Source organism: Chelonoidis abingdonii, chromosome 8 (genome assembly GCF_003597395.2).
Source record: "Chelonoidis abingdonii isolate Lonesome George chromosome 8, CheloAbing_2.0, whole genome shotgun sequence".
Lineage (NCBI taxonomy): Eukaryota > Metazoa > Chordata > Testudines > Testudinidae > Chelonoidis > Chelonoidis abingdonii.
This window is the reverse complement of record NC_133776.1, coordinates 86,143,005-86,158,093: the sequence shown is the minus strand read 5'-3', so window position 1 is coordinate 86,158,093 and position 15,089 is coordinate 86,143,005. Positions and strand designations below refer to the sequence as shown.

The window sequence follows — 15,089 nt, the reverse complement described above, 5'->3', positions numbered from 1 at the left end:
CCCTGCAAGAAGTGAATGAAGTCTATACAAGTAGACGTGTCTGCCCACATGGATCTTTTTGCAATAACCAGATATTTAAGAGCATTTGTCTTCAGTTACTTCATTATCTGCATCTAACCTAAACTCATCTGAGTGGATCTTAAGGAATATCATATTATTATATATACATATATATATATATATATATACACACATACATACACACACACACACACACACACACACACACACTTGAAAATTTTATAACCAAGCAATATTCTTAATTGCTCACTATACTTTTATAGCAAGCCATGAAACATGGGACAGGAATAAGACCTAGCTGAACAAAAGAATTTTTAAATATATTTATTACGCCAGTAATGCCACATCACAGATGGAAATAATCAGTGAACAGATGCCATTACATGTATGGCATAAATGAAAATTCAGACCAGTTCAGGATTACTGCACATTTCAGTCCCGAATAAACAAAGTCTATTTCTCTCTCCATTCTTTTGGGGTAACTTTGCCAACAGGTGATAAATTCCATTCAATTCCAGTTTGTGTTGCCACCTGTAATAGATTAAAAAGTTACATAAGAACAAGTTTGTCAAATTCCAAGGCCAGAAGACCACTGTGATCATCTCTAGGCTGATCTCCTGTATAACATCACAGAACTTCCCCAAAATAATTCTGATAACATATCTTTTAGAAAAATATCCAATCTTGATTTAAAAAGTGGTCAGTGATGGAGAATCCACCATGACCCTTGGTAAGTTGTTCCACTGATTGATTACTCTCCTGTTAAATAATTATGCCTTATTTTAGTCTGAGTTTGTCTAGCTTCAACTCCCAGCCATTGGATCATGTTATACCTTGCTCTGCTAGATTGAAAAGACCATTATTAGGTACCTACCACATTCATGGTTCATTTTTGTAAATTTCACAGTTATCACATTTTTTAAATCTTGAATTTTACATTTTCAGATATTTAAATCTTAAATTTCACAGTGTTGTAACATGAATATGTATTTAAAAATGGTAAAATATAAACATGTAAAGCCCTTAAGACTCAGTATTTCTCAAACTGGGGGTCCTGACCCAAAAGGGGGTCACAAGGGTATTGTAGGAGGGTCACAATATTGCCACTATTATTTCTGCACTTCCTTCAGAGCCGAGTGGCCAGAGAACAGCAGCCGCTGGCCAAATGCCCAGCTCTGAAAGCAACACTGCCACCACCAGCAGCACAGAAGGGTGGCAATACTGTGACCCCACCCCAGAATAGTCTTGCTACCCCCTTTTGGGTGAACGGTGACCAGATGTCCTGATTTTATAAGGATAGTCCTGATTTTGGGGCTCTCTCTTATATAGGGTCCTATTACCCCCACCCTCCGTCTCAATTTTTCACACTTGCTGTCTGGTCACCCTATTTGGGTGGGCACCCCCAGTTTGAGAAAAGCTGTGTACTTTGTATACTTTTACCCTGTAGCATAGGGTACTTACTATAAAAAGTACCTTATTGTATGGTAAGAGTACACAAAAGATTTCATGGTCTGTGATGCATTTTTCAAAACCATGAATTTGCTACGACCCTAACCATTATTACCAGTAATAGTTAGTAGCTCTCAAATCCAATAAAGCTATACACAGTAATAGTGTAACAGCTATACACAGTAACAGTTATGCATATTAGGTGTCTACTTTTAGAGTGATGGTTTTATAGTATCTTTAACCTATGCAACTGTTCAAGAACAAAAAGTTAAAACGACAATACAGTTGAAGGGCATCATTCTTTATCAGTATTGTTTTTAGACTCAGATTTGACATCTTATTCAGCCCTTTACACTGATTCCATTGGTATTACATTTATGCTATTGTACAATAGTAATTTGTATTACAGAAATATTAAGAATAACTCATCAACACCTATCTTAAGTCTCCTTTTATGTAGATTTTTATTATGTCACATACTGTATTAGAAAGCTATATTTAAAACATTTTAAAACTGATACTGTGAGATTCAGGGGATAACAGCATCAGTCTTATATTTAGCTCTTATAGTACAGCCCCACACAATATTTTCACCAACATAAAATGAAAACTTGAGGTGAATAGCTCACTCATCCAACTGCCCATTTTGGAAATGGATTATTAGACAAAAGGAAGCGTACTTAGCTTATATTTAATCAAGCTGTTTAACAGTTTTGAAGACTTGCAGTAAATTGACATTCAAAATAAGTGCCTATTGAAGATCTAGGTTTAAAGTTGGACTAATGAATCGCTTCCCTGTGGGGTATGAATGCATACAAAATTACTCTCTCTGGAAACCCCAAAGCCCTAATATTTCAAACTGCGTCATATAGGCAAATCCTTATACAGGTGCATAACAACTTGCAAATTCAGGGCTATAGTTATACCAGACACTAGTGACAGTACCAACCATACAGTACTTACATATCCCCAAATGGAGACACAAAATAGGGCTCCACCAAGTAGTATAATGTTGCCATATTTATCATGGAAGTCAGGCACATGTTTGTGGTGACTCTGTCTTGCTGCAATCCACTGAGTGCCACGAGCTAAGAGAAATGGTCAAAAATGTCAGATGTACCAATGGACTGCTGCCCATCCATCCATCTTAAATTTCAGTGTTGTAATAAACATGAGTATGTATTTAAAATGGTAAAATATAAACATGTAAAGCCCTTAAGAAATACTAGAAAGTATTTCTAGAAAAAATGGACTTCAGAACTAAGAATAACAATGCTCTTCATTATAACAGAAAGATAACATTCTGGCAGTATTACAAAGCCACACAATTGCTGGAACAGAGAAAATGATCCATTTTAGTCAAATCCATCAAAGAGACTTATTAACATTTTATAATGTTTGGTTGGCAAGCTACTTTAAAATTTCCATTAAACAGATAACTATAAAATACATCCACAGAAATGAAGACTTTTTGTTCACTCAATTTAGAATCTCTAGTGCAACTCTAAGTACAATCACTTTCTCAAATGCTAAAATACATGGTTAGTTTATGAATTAATCAATGCACGTTATTTTTCCACAAGGAATGTCTGTAATTAATCCAAGTGTTTCCAGAAGGAGCAAAGAAGCCAGAAAACGTAAGATGATCTCACAAGAAAAAAGCAACAGACTCCTGCACTGCGTAGACAATGCTAACTCAAATATAAATCCCAATATCTGAAAGATTTTGTATAAACTTACTCTCGTGAAATTAAATGTATTAGGTAAGCTCAAGGTCCAGACGACCAACTTCAAGAAGGCTGTATCTGAAGTTATTTCCAGAGCATTTTATGTAGGCAAAGCACTGAAATAGTCACAAACTAAAAACACAGTCTCCCTAACATTAAAACATTTTTTATTCCACTTTAAAAACCACTTAGCCTAAATTAAACGTGTTTCCAAACGTTTACAGATGTGCTCAAACACAAGACATCACCCAGCAACCGAAAAGCTTCCAGTATCTATCACGCTCACTCGGCTCTGGAAGGTAACAAGCCAAGGTCTCATTGCTACAGCAGCATCCACACGAGCAGACCCCTGTGCCCAAGCCGTTCCCACGCCAAGGCGGAGGCGACCCGGACGGGGAAGGGGTCGCGGAGGCAACTGACTGCAGGGGGACTCGGTTCCGCGGCAGAGCGGCAGGGAACCCGGGAAAGGGGAGCTAAAAGGGTCAGGAGCTCTCGCTCCGGAGGGGACTGGGCCCCGTGGGGGTACCCGCCCAGCTGTGCCCCGGAGGGCTCCTCCACAGCTTACCGCTGAGGCGCACCGCGGTCCTAGCCAAAGACAACATGCTGACGTCTGGGACGGATAATTTCCGCCTGTCTCCTTCTTCGCCTTATACCCTTTGCGAGCAGTGAAAAACAAAATGGTGGCCAGCCAGGAAGTCCGCGCGCTGCGCATGCGCCCCGTGGGAAACGTATTTCATTCTCTTCCTGAGCGTGGCCCCACGGCATTATAGGAAATGTAGTTTCCGCGGATGCGTGGAGAGGCTCTTCCAGCCACATGGGAAGAAATCCCTGTACCCGGGAAGCTGGGGACCCGGTAGTCCCACGGGCTCCTCACACTTCCTACGTTAGTGATGGGTTTTGCCACGGGAACTAGAAAATCAGGATGGAGTCCTAGCCGTGCTGACTCTGCAGTGAAGACTAAGGATCTCCCAGCTGCCTCTGTTAACAGAAATGTCAGGATGGCCGAGTGGTCTAAGGCGCCAGACTCAAGGCTTAAAGCGCCTTCCTCTGTCGAGGGTTGGGTGTTCTGGTCTCCGTATGGAGGCGTGGGTTCGAATCCCACTTCTGACACATTTTTTTTTCGTGTTTGTGTGTGAAAAACAGCGAGTTTAACTGTAATAAGCATTGTTTCACGCGTTTTACTGCACGGCAGGGTACGGATCACCTCATGCAGACAGAAATTTTCGCCATATAAATATAGATTGTGGCGCCCATTAAATAGGGACTTACATTATAAAAATTACTAAATAAAGACACGGATTTATATTATATATTCAGCGATATCCTTAACTGATTCATAAGAATGATCTAACTTGATCATTGATGTAAAATCCCCGTGGGTCTGATTTTCCAAATGTATGTGCATATGAGTCAAATTAAACATGCAGTTATATGATTGAAATATCAGAGTTTATATCTATACAAACGGGTGCATATAAGTATAAAAAACATATTTAAATACTTAAATCACGTAAATTCTTGCATATGTAATAGCTACCGAATTAAAGTCTCTCAGTAAGAATATTTCGAGAAAGAGAGAATTTAAATCCATACCTATATCATACAAAGAAAGATATACGTATGGCAGTCCATTCCATCTTTCTTGATATTGCTAGCTTGATATATACATATATATGAGATAGTGCCTGTCTTTACAGAAAGAACGTGTTCCTGTACGTATAACGTAAATCTCTATTTGTGTATAACTATGTATGCTATCGATATTGATTCCTTGTAGCTATACTGATATATTCCACACAGTTTTTATGATCCATCAAGATTACAGACCGGGAAGCTGCTCTGCTTAGGCCAACGAGGCTCCACTTGCGTGCAAAGGTCTTCTTAGGAAGACCCAGTTACAGCACGAGGGCACAAATCTGCACAAAATATGACGGCATAAAAGAAATAAAACTTGACGGATCAAGAAGATACTTTAAAATAAATACCACAGAATAGGAATATAGGATTGTGTAGCTACATGTGAGGGGCATGCTTGGGTATTTGAGGATCTACTATAAAGATTATTTTCCTAATTATAATACTCCCGACATGCACTATTTCTTCAGCGGCATCCAGCCATCCTGTTTGTTGCTCCCGCTCACCTGTATCTAACCGAATATAAATGTATTGACTGTCTTTTGTGTATTAACAGACCCACCCTCCTTCAGAGGGTCGGTGCCTTCAGATCTCATGGACTTTTCATAGACGTTGAAGCACATGGTTAGAAGTTAATATAGAAAGAATTTCAGGAGCAAAGCATGGAAATGGAGAACCAATGACGTAATGGTTCGTGGTCAGAAAAATGGAAGTCAAGGAAAGCAATCTGGAAAACGGACTTTTAGCTGAAAAGTACTTGTTAGTCCTCAGTAATGCTGAAAATACAATCCTGAGCTGCTTCACCAGGACTGCAAATTAAGATTCACATTTACAGTGTGATAGGACAGGAAAAGACTATCAGTGCAATGCGAGCGGCAGGTGAGACTCCCAGAGAACTAACAGCTGAGATAGCACCTAGAAATAATATGCAAGCAAGACTGGACACCTCGGTACCACGAGGCATCCCCGTCTGCGTTGCTGTTGCTACCCTGTGCCCTATCTGCAGTGCTGTCCTTACTCCAATTATTAAACTGCCCGCCGCAGCGCTGCTACCCCAGCTCATTGCACTCCAACACCCAGCCCAGCCAGCTTCTTCCCTGCACCCCACGGTCCCTATTACACCGCCTCCGACTGCTACTTCCGTCCCTTTCCCTCCGAACCGACTCCTTCCAATTCATCAAACAGCCAATGGAACTACAACAGCTTGCCTCGTTATGACTGGCTGACGGATGAGGACGTTGGACCAATAGGAAACGAGCCTGAGCCAAGGATGTGAATGGGAAGTAGATTGTCAGTCTTGCTCGTGAGCAAGTGCCTGGGTAGCAGCCTGGCCAATAGGCGGCGGGTGCCGGTGGAAGGAGGGGACATGGCGGCGTTGCGAGTTCTGATGTTGGGAGTCTTGGTGGTGTTGATGGCCTGGGGGGGACCCTGGGCTGCAGGACAGAAGAAGAAGGAGGTGAGGGCCTTCTGCCGCCAGCTGGGCTGAGGGAGAAACCAGCCCGGGATCCCTGGAGCTATAGGGGTCATAGTCTGCCCGGCTACCTTCCGCCGGGGAGCCCGGCCATGTCCTTGGGCTACCCAGCCTTGGGGAGCCGGGCCCCAGCCTGTGAGGTGCCCTTCGCCCGGAGGGGGGGCAGCTTGGGGAGCCGGGCCCCCGCCTGTGGATCGCCCTCCGTCCGGGGGGGCAGCTTGGGGAACCAGGCCCCCGCCTGTGGGGTGCCCTCCGCCCGGAGGGGGGGCAGCGTGGGGAGCCGGGCCCCCGCTTTGGGGTGCCCTCCGCCCGGAGAGGGGGCAGCGTGGGGAGCCGGGCCCCCGCCTGTGGGGTGCCCTCCGCCCGGGGGGGGGGGCAGCGTGGGGAGCCGGGCCCCCGCCTGAGGAGGCATCATCTGTGGTCATCGGTAGGGAAGAATTGTGGCCCTTACTTAGTTGCTGTCACTAAAATGTGTCCAAGTTTACATGCTGATACCTGCTATTATGTGTGAAAACGATGGCACTACTTGTGTGTGAGTTTGTCTGGATTAGCTGAAGAGAATGAGCCTATTAACAGTATCAGGAATAGAGAAAACATTGCAACTGAGCAGTTGTTTTTTTGACCAGGGTAAAGTTCTTAAGTTACAAGAAATGATCCAACACTAATCTATAATTTAATTTAAATCAATAGGCATTACTGGACAATAGTAGGATCTGTTTTCTTGGGACATTAATGCCTGATCATTGGCTTTTGACCTGATTTTTTGGAAGTACTGAACACTCAAGAGCTCCCACTGAACATTGTTACAATAAAGAACTGTGGACTTTCTCAACCTGACCACATAATGTGTGTCTTGCCTTCTTTTGGATTTCAGTCATCTTGCTGCAATGTCATCATCAGACTGTTAACGGTTCAGAGTATCAAAAGACAAGACTATCTTTAATGTTCAGTCCAGTTTTTAAAATAAACATTTTTGTCTTTATTTTGTAGATGGTTTTATCTGAAAAAGTTAGCCAGCTGATGGAGTGGGCCAGCAAAAGAGCCGTTATCCGAATGAACGGAGACAAGTTTCGTCGCCTTGTAAAGGCACCACCAAGAAATTACTCAGTGGTTGTGATGTTCACTGCTCTTCAGCCTCATAGACAATGTGCCGTGTGCAAGTATGGACTTAATTCAATTCTAAAGAACTTAAATTTATGACAAAGAGTCCTGTGGTACCTTATAGACTAACAGACGTATTGGAGCATACGTGTTTGTGGGTGAATACCCACTTCATCAGACTACATCTGTTAGTCTGTAAGGTGCCACCGGTCTCTGTCGCTTTTTACAGTTCCAGACTAACACGGCTACCCCTCTGATACTTAAATTTAATGGTTACTGTAAGAAGTGCCATATGTTCTGAGTGGGTAAAAGTTTTACTCTCCTACTTTGCAGTACCTTTTTCTTGAATTTGAGCTGTTTCATTCAGAGTGGGAGAGATTAAGACACAATACACTATAGTACTATTTTTCTAATGCTGTCTCTTATATATGCAGATACACAGATCATCTAAAGCAGGGGTCCCCAATATGGCGCCCGCAGGGGCGTCTAAATGCGCTCGCATCCTGGCCAGTGGTCAAGCATCTGCCAGAATTCGGCGGCATTTTGGCAGCATTTTGGCAGCGACGCCTCTGGATGACGCTGCTTGCCACTGACACACGACGTCATCCAGAGGCGGCGACGTCGAAATTCAGCGCCATTTTGGTGGATGCTCGACCGCCACCAGGGTCCTTCGTCTGGCGCCCGCCAGACGAAAAGTTTGGGGACCACTGATCTAAAGTCATATTAACTGTACTGATCTCAGTGCTGCAATAATTGCAGCTGTGCTGTAGGAAAAAGGGAAGCTTTTGGACAAATGAAAGAGTTAACTTTAATCTTTTTGGGTGAATGGCTAAACACTTTTTTTTTAGAGTTTCCTATTGAGTCTTGCAGTTTGAGATTTTGCTCACATCTAGTGTATTGATTTACATTTATACTGTATCAGCTTCTGGGTTCTGCTTCTGGCACTTTGGATTGCTCCAGAGATATAAAGGGACTCTGAAGAAGGCTTTAATGGGTAGTCAGGGGAATCTCTGGGTCACCTCTATATACAGCATGCTGGGGGAAGAGGGCACACCTTGAATTCTGCTGCATTCTGATGATTCTCAGCTGTCACAACAGCGCCTTGGAACACAGGCAGCTGTGCACAATGACGAACAGCCTTGAGCATCAGCCTTGCATGTACCCTGCCTCCCGATTGTGGGCCTAGTGCAGCTTGACCAATCCAGAAGATCTGTCCCCCATCTTAAAAACAAAAAACTCCATGTGCCCAGTGCTGAAAACAGTATGAATAAGCAGTGAAGCATGACATGTCTTGTCTTGTCTTAGTTTTAAAATCTTAACTTAAAAAGAGTTTTGGTGGGGATGGGATATGTGTTATTTCCAGTGAGATGTTAGAGCTGGAAGTATGTTCACAGGTCCCTCTGTTTCTGACATACTGTCATGAGTATAGCATCTGGTTTTATGTTTTTTCAGGCAAGCTGATGAAGAATACCAGATTCTGGCAAACTCCTGGCGGTACTCCAGTGCATTTACCAATAAGGTTTTTTTTGCCATGGTGGATTTTGATGAAGGCTCAGATGTATTTCAGATGGTAATCTATTTTTCATTTTTTAAAGTGATTTTTAGTTGGGGGGAGTGATAAAGAAATCTACAATACAGAAGATATAGTACAATATTACCCTAATGAGGCATGCTGGCCAATCTGTAACGAAACAGCTGCAAAATAAAAATTGTACAGAGTTTTTTAAAACTGCAACAACCCTCCAATCCATGAGAAATGTGCAAGATTTGTTTGCTAATGTGACAGAAGCACTAATAGGCCAAACTACTACTAATATGCAGAGAACAGTACTGAATAGGCATGAGTGATAGACTGGATGACGTGATTAGGTCTTTTATGTCTATCTCCTGTAACGCCATTCAATGTAATAATGGAATTTCAATGACTTATAAAATACTGGAACTAATTTAAGTGTTTATGTCAGCTTTCAAAAGACTTCTAACTCTAAAAGTGGCGAAGGAGGGAAGAACCTTTTAATTTCTTATAAAGGTATTTTTAAGAAACTTGGTGTCCCATTTAAAGAGCAGTGTCAGAAAACTGATTTTTTTTTTTAACTGACTGAAAATATTTTCATGTCCATCTGATTTTCAGAAATGTGACAAGTTACTAGGAATGCACAGTAAATTACTCTTTAAAATTTCCACTTACATCATTTTTCCTAAAAATAAAAGTCTGTTAGTTACAGGCAAACAGTCTGTGGTCTATCTCTTAAGACAAACAACCTGTTTTTGAAGAAGGTGCAAAATCATCAGAAGAAACTAGAAATGCCACCTTCCTTGCATTCTTTCAAGTTACTTGGAACCTGTGTAGCTCAATCATACAAGTTATTATTCAGGATAGTACTTGATCCAGAATGTACATTATGTTTGTGTTAACTTGTTTTCAGAGAATTATCAACTCTTGATCTTGGAGATTTACAGTTGAATCTTTACAAAACTGTGATTTCAGTTTCATGTTGAAGCAACTCAAAAGGAAAATCAGATTTTGTAGCTGATTTGCCAAGCTTTGAGTGCCATGATTGTTTCAGTCTAAAAGCAAAATTTAGTCCAGAGCCACTGAAAGGTTTACACACCCTGTCTAAGGTTTGGGTTCGTGATGAAACCTTGGTGAAGCATCTTGGTGAAGCCTTGCTGTTGGAAATGTTATGCAGGTCTTTTATGACAGAAATAGGTGCTTCACTGTAGGAATATGCTAAAACACATTAAAAGAAGGCTCATCAATATTCATTAAGATGTATTGGCATCAAAAGATAATCACATACATGTTTCATCTAGATATTACTATATAGATTTCTTTATAGATATACTTGTATACAAAGACTCAAAGACCTTCCTTTATGAGCAAGGGCAAGAATAGTACTTTACCATATAGACAACTCTCAGGAGCTTTATCTCACTTATCAACAGATTTCAGGTACACGTATTAACTGTTCAGACTTCTTTGAGTTCTTTGCCAACCACAGACGTGAGTACTGAAGACATGAGAATATTTGATTAAACGGTGCTGTGTTAAACCTAATGGGAGAATAACCAGTCTCAAACTGCTTTCTGAGATGTGCATTATTGCTAGCATTGGGTATCAAATAATTGTGGGTGTCTCAGGACATTCTGGATACTGAAGAGAGAAAATATGGAGCATCCAAGAAGAATGTGCCCGACTAATGTACTGTAGACATAATTTTGTGTCACAGATTTTTGCATATCCTAGACCATTTTATAAGAAAAAAGCATTCAAGCTACTATACCATTTTTTGTTGAAATACCCATTAGATCTATTTTACAAATAGCCCTTCTGTTTAATTACAGGCATAAGCCACAGGACAAAATATGAATGAGAAACTTGCAATAAAATAAGAAAAGTTTAAATGGCTAAATTACTTAATTCTTGATGCTTCACTTCTACTTTTATTTATTAATCTTTTTAATGCAGCTAAACATGAATTCAGCTCCAACCTTCATTAACTTCCCAGCTAAAGGGAAACCTAAAAGGGGTGACACATATGAGCTTCAGGTGCGAGGTTTTGCGGCTGAACAGCTTGCTCGCTGGATAGCTGATAGGACTGATGTCAATGTAAGTACAGATAGACTTTCATTTCCTTTCTGTGATGTAAATCTAGCTGTGGAGAGTCTGTTTGCGAGATGTACAATATGGTTAAGGAAAAATATTCTAATTGGTTACTCAAAGCAGGTCCTAAGCCTCGCTATGTCTAGCTGAGCTTTATAAATGAAGTATCTTTTAAAAACAGGTAGCTTTTTTTACATGCCACATTACAATATTTTACATTTATTTAATGCTCTCTATCTAGAATGATTCCAAATCACTTTACAAACTTATGTGGGTTCACCCACCAGTAAAAGCATCATCCACCTCTATAAAAATAAATCTGTTTTATTATTATCACAGGCAGAATATTAAATAGGGCCTAACAGATTTTGCTCCATAGTATGTGTTATTGAAACAAAAGAGAAAAAGTATTAATTTCTTAACTACAGTTAAAATTATTAAAAAAATATTAACTTGGTGTGTTTTGTACGCTGATATGGTTTTATTTCTCCATATTCATGTTTTTACCTGTTGTGCTTCCATAGATTCGAGTGATAAGACCTCCAAATTATGCTGGTCCCTTGATGTTGGGTCTGCTGCTGGCGGTCATTGGTGGCCTTGTGTACTTACGGAGAAGCAACCTGGATTTTCTCTATAACAAAACTGGCTGGGCTTTTGCTGCTTTGGTAAGCAAAATTAATTTTTTTAACCTCTCCCTGTTTCAACTTGATCCAGATGGAATTTAAAGAGAAGGAAATACTGCATTTGCTTTGTTACCTCTCTTGGGTGGTGAAACAAATAACCTTTTTCCTTCAGCTGGGCTTATTATAAACCAGATTCTCCCACTGACCTCAGTGTAAGCTGAACATGAGCAATTTAGGAGAGCATTTGAAACCAAACAGATGAGGCCAGTCCACATGCCACATCCTTCCACACTCATTATTATTGTGAATTTTATTTAAAATGAGTTTTTTTACCCAGTTTATACTTAGGATCTGATTATCCCTAGTCTATTTCAGTAAAACTCATTTTTCAGGATATTAAAATACAGGCTTCAGACCAAGAGTAGGCAACCTATGGCACGTTTGCCAAAGGTGGCAAGTGAGCTGATTTTTCAATGGCACTCACACTGCCCGGGTCCTGGCCACCGGTCCAGGGGGCTCTGCATTTTAATTTAATTTTAAATGAAGCTGCTTAAACATTTTAAAAACTTTATTTACTTTACATACAACAATAGTTTAGTTATATATTATAGACCTTATAGCAAGAGCCCTTCTAAAAACGTTAAAATGTATGACCGGCATTTGAAACCTTAACTTAGAGTGAATAAATGAAGACTCGGCACACCACTTCCAAAAGGTTGCCGACCCCTGCTTTAGACTCAAACATTTGCTATTTGGCCTCTGGAATTTCAGCTCAAAGTCCTAAGTATTGGAACAGGTGATGGATTTATAAAAAGGGCTGAATAATTTTATGACCAACAGTGTTTGGAGTTATTCAAGATACAGTCAGTCAAATGTTATATGTTAGGGCATATGTTGATAGCAGTCAGAAGATCGGAAAGAATCTTTTTCCTGTTATGTGGTTTTGGTGTGGTTTTATTTGCTATTAGTTGATACCAGGCTTGATGGGACAGTGGTCTGATCTAGTCTGGCAAATCCAGTGTTCCTTGAAATGTGAGCTTATTGTTCCTCTAAGAAGACAGAACATCTTGGCTAGAACTTAGAATGCTGTAAAGAGTCTTTTGATCGTAATGGCAAAATCCAGAAGTACTGGGACCAAGAGTTCAGTGTAATGCAGATTATATTACTACAGTATTAATATTTTACATAAAGGGTTAGTTGTGCCACAGACTTTCAGGTTTAAGTGAGGATGATTTCTGAAAGATGTGACTTCTGGAAGGAAAAGTCCGTACCTTTGGTTAAAGTGAAGATGAGGTTCATGTAGCTTTCCTTCTTGGTTGTCTGGTAGTAGTACTTGATTGCAAGCTTTTCAGCTCAAACTGTGAGAAAACATTATTAATTAATAAAAGATGCTGTGCTATGCATAGTATAAGGCAACATCAACACCTGTACATTCTGGGGTGAAGTGAATTGCAAAGATGAAAATGGAACAGAGACATGTATGAGGTCCATACTAATTTGTCTTATGTTGTTCCTTTCTTCCTTGCTAGTGTTTTGTGCTAGCAATGACATCAGGCCAAATGTGGAACCATATCAGAGGGCCACCATATGCTCATAAGAATCCCCATACAGGACAAGTGGTAAGTCTTTATCTTTGTAGGATTACAGTGAAAAGATCAGTGTTAAAAAAACACAAAATCCAGGATGCAAGTTTTGTTTCTGACTTCTCGCTTCCTGAGTCAGCAGGAGTGGGAAAGCTATAGAAGGAGCTCTAGAGCAGTCAGTGGGTAAATTTGAGGAGTTGTATTATCTGGCTTAGAAGGAATACCTATCTGTATTTTGCCAGAAGTATAGGAATCATGAAAAAATGGCCTTGAGAGTAAAATGTGTGAACAGAAAGCTCCTCAGGGCTCCAACGTGGATTTAGAGGGACGCACATCTGATCCTACCACTCTTTTGGCTAAGAAGCAGGAGGAAACATGACCTTCGTATTATGGAGATCATGTTTCCTCCTCCTCCTCCTCCTTAGCCAAAAGAATGATAGGACCAAATGTGGGTCCCTCTAAATCCATGGATTGTGATTCATATTTTGGATGTTATCACAAAGCAGTGAAGTCAGGATTTGCCAATCAAGTTTACTACATGGTTGTTAGTACTTAGAGTAAATGTGACAGTATATACTAGTTGGTTTGAATTTCGTTACAACCAGACTGCTATTTGCTGTAGTGCCTTATAAATTAGCGTCAGTGCCACAAGAATGATGGTATTAACCCTATCACCCAAGAACAAAGGCTGCTTAATGTCTGGTTCATTTTAGGTGTTTTGTCTTTTGTAGCTGTTTCTCTTGTGTGCAATAAAATACATAAAAATAAAACTAGACTTTTAGTCACTAATCAGACTAAGAATGATCATTTTGACCAGCCAGATGACATGCCTTGTTCAACTCGATACAATAATTCACTCTAATTCATGACTAGATTGCATGTAGTAGCTAATACTACTAAACAGGGAATGGTCTAGACAGAACCCTATATCAGGATCAGGGAAAGCCAACTCATAAGAGGGCACTACATTGTTCATAATTCCTTTTATTTTATTTTATTTTTTATTTTTTTTAAATGCTGAGGGACTTCTTAGTTTCAGGTATGCTAAATTTTAAGAGGAGGCTTCATTTTGTCGCTGTAGACATATCAAAAACTAAGTGAAGATACAAAAAAGAATTACCGTATATACTCGTTCATAAGCTGAATTTTTTAGTAAAAAAGCGAAGCACCAGAGAAGGGGGTCGGCTTATGAATGGGTATAGAGAGGGAGAGGTGAGACACAGCCTCTCCTCCCAACAGAGGGAGCAAGGAGTGGCAGCACAGCCAGCAGGGAAGAGGCAGGGCCAGAGTCTCTCTGCTTCTGGCCACACTGCTCTCCCCCCAGACTCCAAAGCAGCGGCAGCTCCGGGGCTGGCAGGCTGCAGCCGTGCCGCTTGGCCCTGCCCCTAGAGCAGGCTGTAGCTGCATCACTGGCCTGCCGGAGCAAGCTGCGGCCGTGCCACCGGCCCAGCCCGCTGGAATATGCTGCGGCTGCGCCGCCCGGTCTGGCCCACCGGCTTGCTTACTCCCTGCTGGGAGCCCCAAGCCCTTTAAATTGCCCCATGGGGAAGCCAGGCCACCCCGGTTTGGCATGCCAGCTTACTTTCACCTCTGGGTAAGGGGGTGGGGCTGCAAGCTCCAGCAGCTGCACGACATCCTTAGACAGCAGCATGGTAAGGGGGCCAGCCAGGGCTGGGAGGAGAGGTTGGATAAGGGATAGGGAACGGCTGCAGGGGGTGGAGGTTATGGGGGGGCGGTCAGGGGATGGGGAATGGGGGGATTGGGTAGGCATGGGAGTCTTGGGGTTCTGTCGGGGTGGTGGTGGATGGAGTTGGGGCAGTCAGGGGACAGGGAGTGGGGCGAGTTGGGTAGGGGGTGAGGTCTTGGGGGGGTCAG

The 15,089-nt window shown here is 41.5% G+C and overlaps 2 protein-coding genes and 1 non-coding gene across 3 annotated transcripts in view; 2 read left to right on the top strand and 1 right to left on the bottom strand.

Annotated features, from left to right (window-relative positions):
- Nucleotides 1-329: 329 nt before the first annotated feature.
- On the bottom strand, nucleotides 330-3,890 carry COX7B (cytochrome c oxidase subunit 7B). The gene is made up of 3 exons (XM_032766976.2): nucleotides 3,763-3,890; nucleotides 2,434-2,558; nucleotides 330-552 (listed from the first exon to the last, which is right to left on the bottom strand). The coding sequence occupies exons 1-3, from the start codon at nucleotides 3,797-3,799 to the stop codon at nucleotides 475-477; spliced, it is 240 nt and encodes a 79-aa protein (XP_032622867.1). The 5' UTR covers nucleotides 3,800-3,890; the 3' UTR covers nucleotides 330-474.
- Nucleotides 3,891-4,189: 299 nt separating this feature from the next.
- On the top strand, nucleotides 4,190-4,307 carry TRNAL-CAA (transfer RNA leucine (anticodon CAA)). The gene is made up of 2 exons: nucleotides 4,190-4,227; nucleotides 4,262-4,307. It is a non-coding gene; the product is annotated as a tRNA-Leu (tRNA).
- Nucleotides 4,308-6,080: 1,773 nt separating this feature from the next.
- The window catches only part of MAGT1 (magnesium transporter 1), a 20,617-nt gene continuing 11,608 nt past the window's right edge, over nucleotides 6,081-15,089 (top strand). Inside the window, exons 1-6 of the mRNA XM_032766966.2 lie at nucleotides 6,081-6,288; nucleotides 7,294-7,463; nucleotides 8,857-8,974; nucleotides 10,874-11,014; nucleotides 11,533-11,673; nucleotides 13,161-13,250. Coding sequence (XP_032622857.2) covers nucleotides 6,109-6,288; nucleotides 7,294-7,463; nucleotides 8,857-8,974; nucleotides 10,874-11,014; nucleotides 11,533-11,673; nucleotides 13,161-13,250 — 840 coding nt within the window. The 5' untranslated portion in view covers nucleotides 6,081-6,108. The remainder of the gene's footprint in view (nucleotides 6,289-7,293; nucleotides 7,464-8,856; nucleotides 8,975-10,873; nucleotides 11,015-11,532; nucleotides 11,674-13,160; nucleotides 13,251-15,089) is intronic.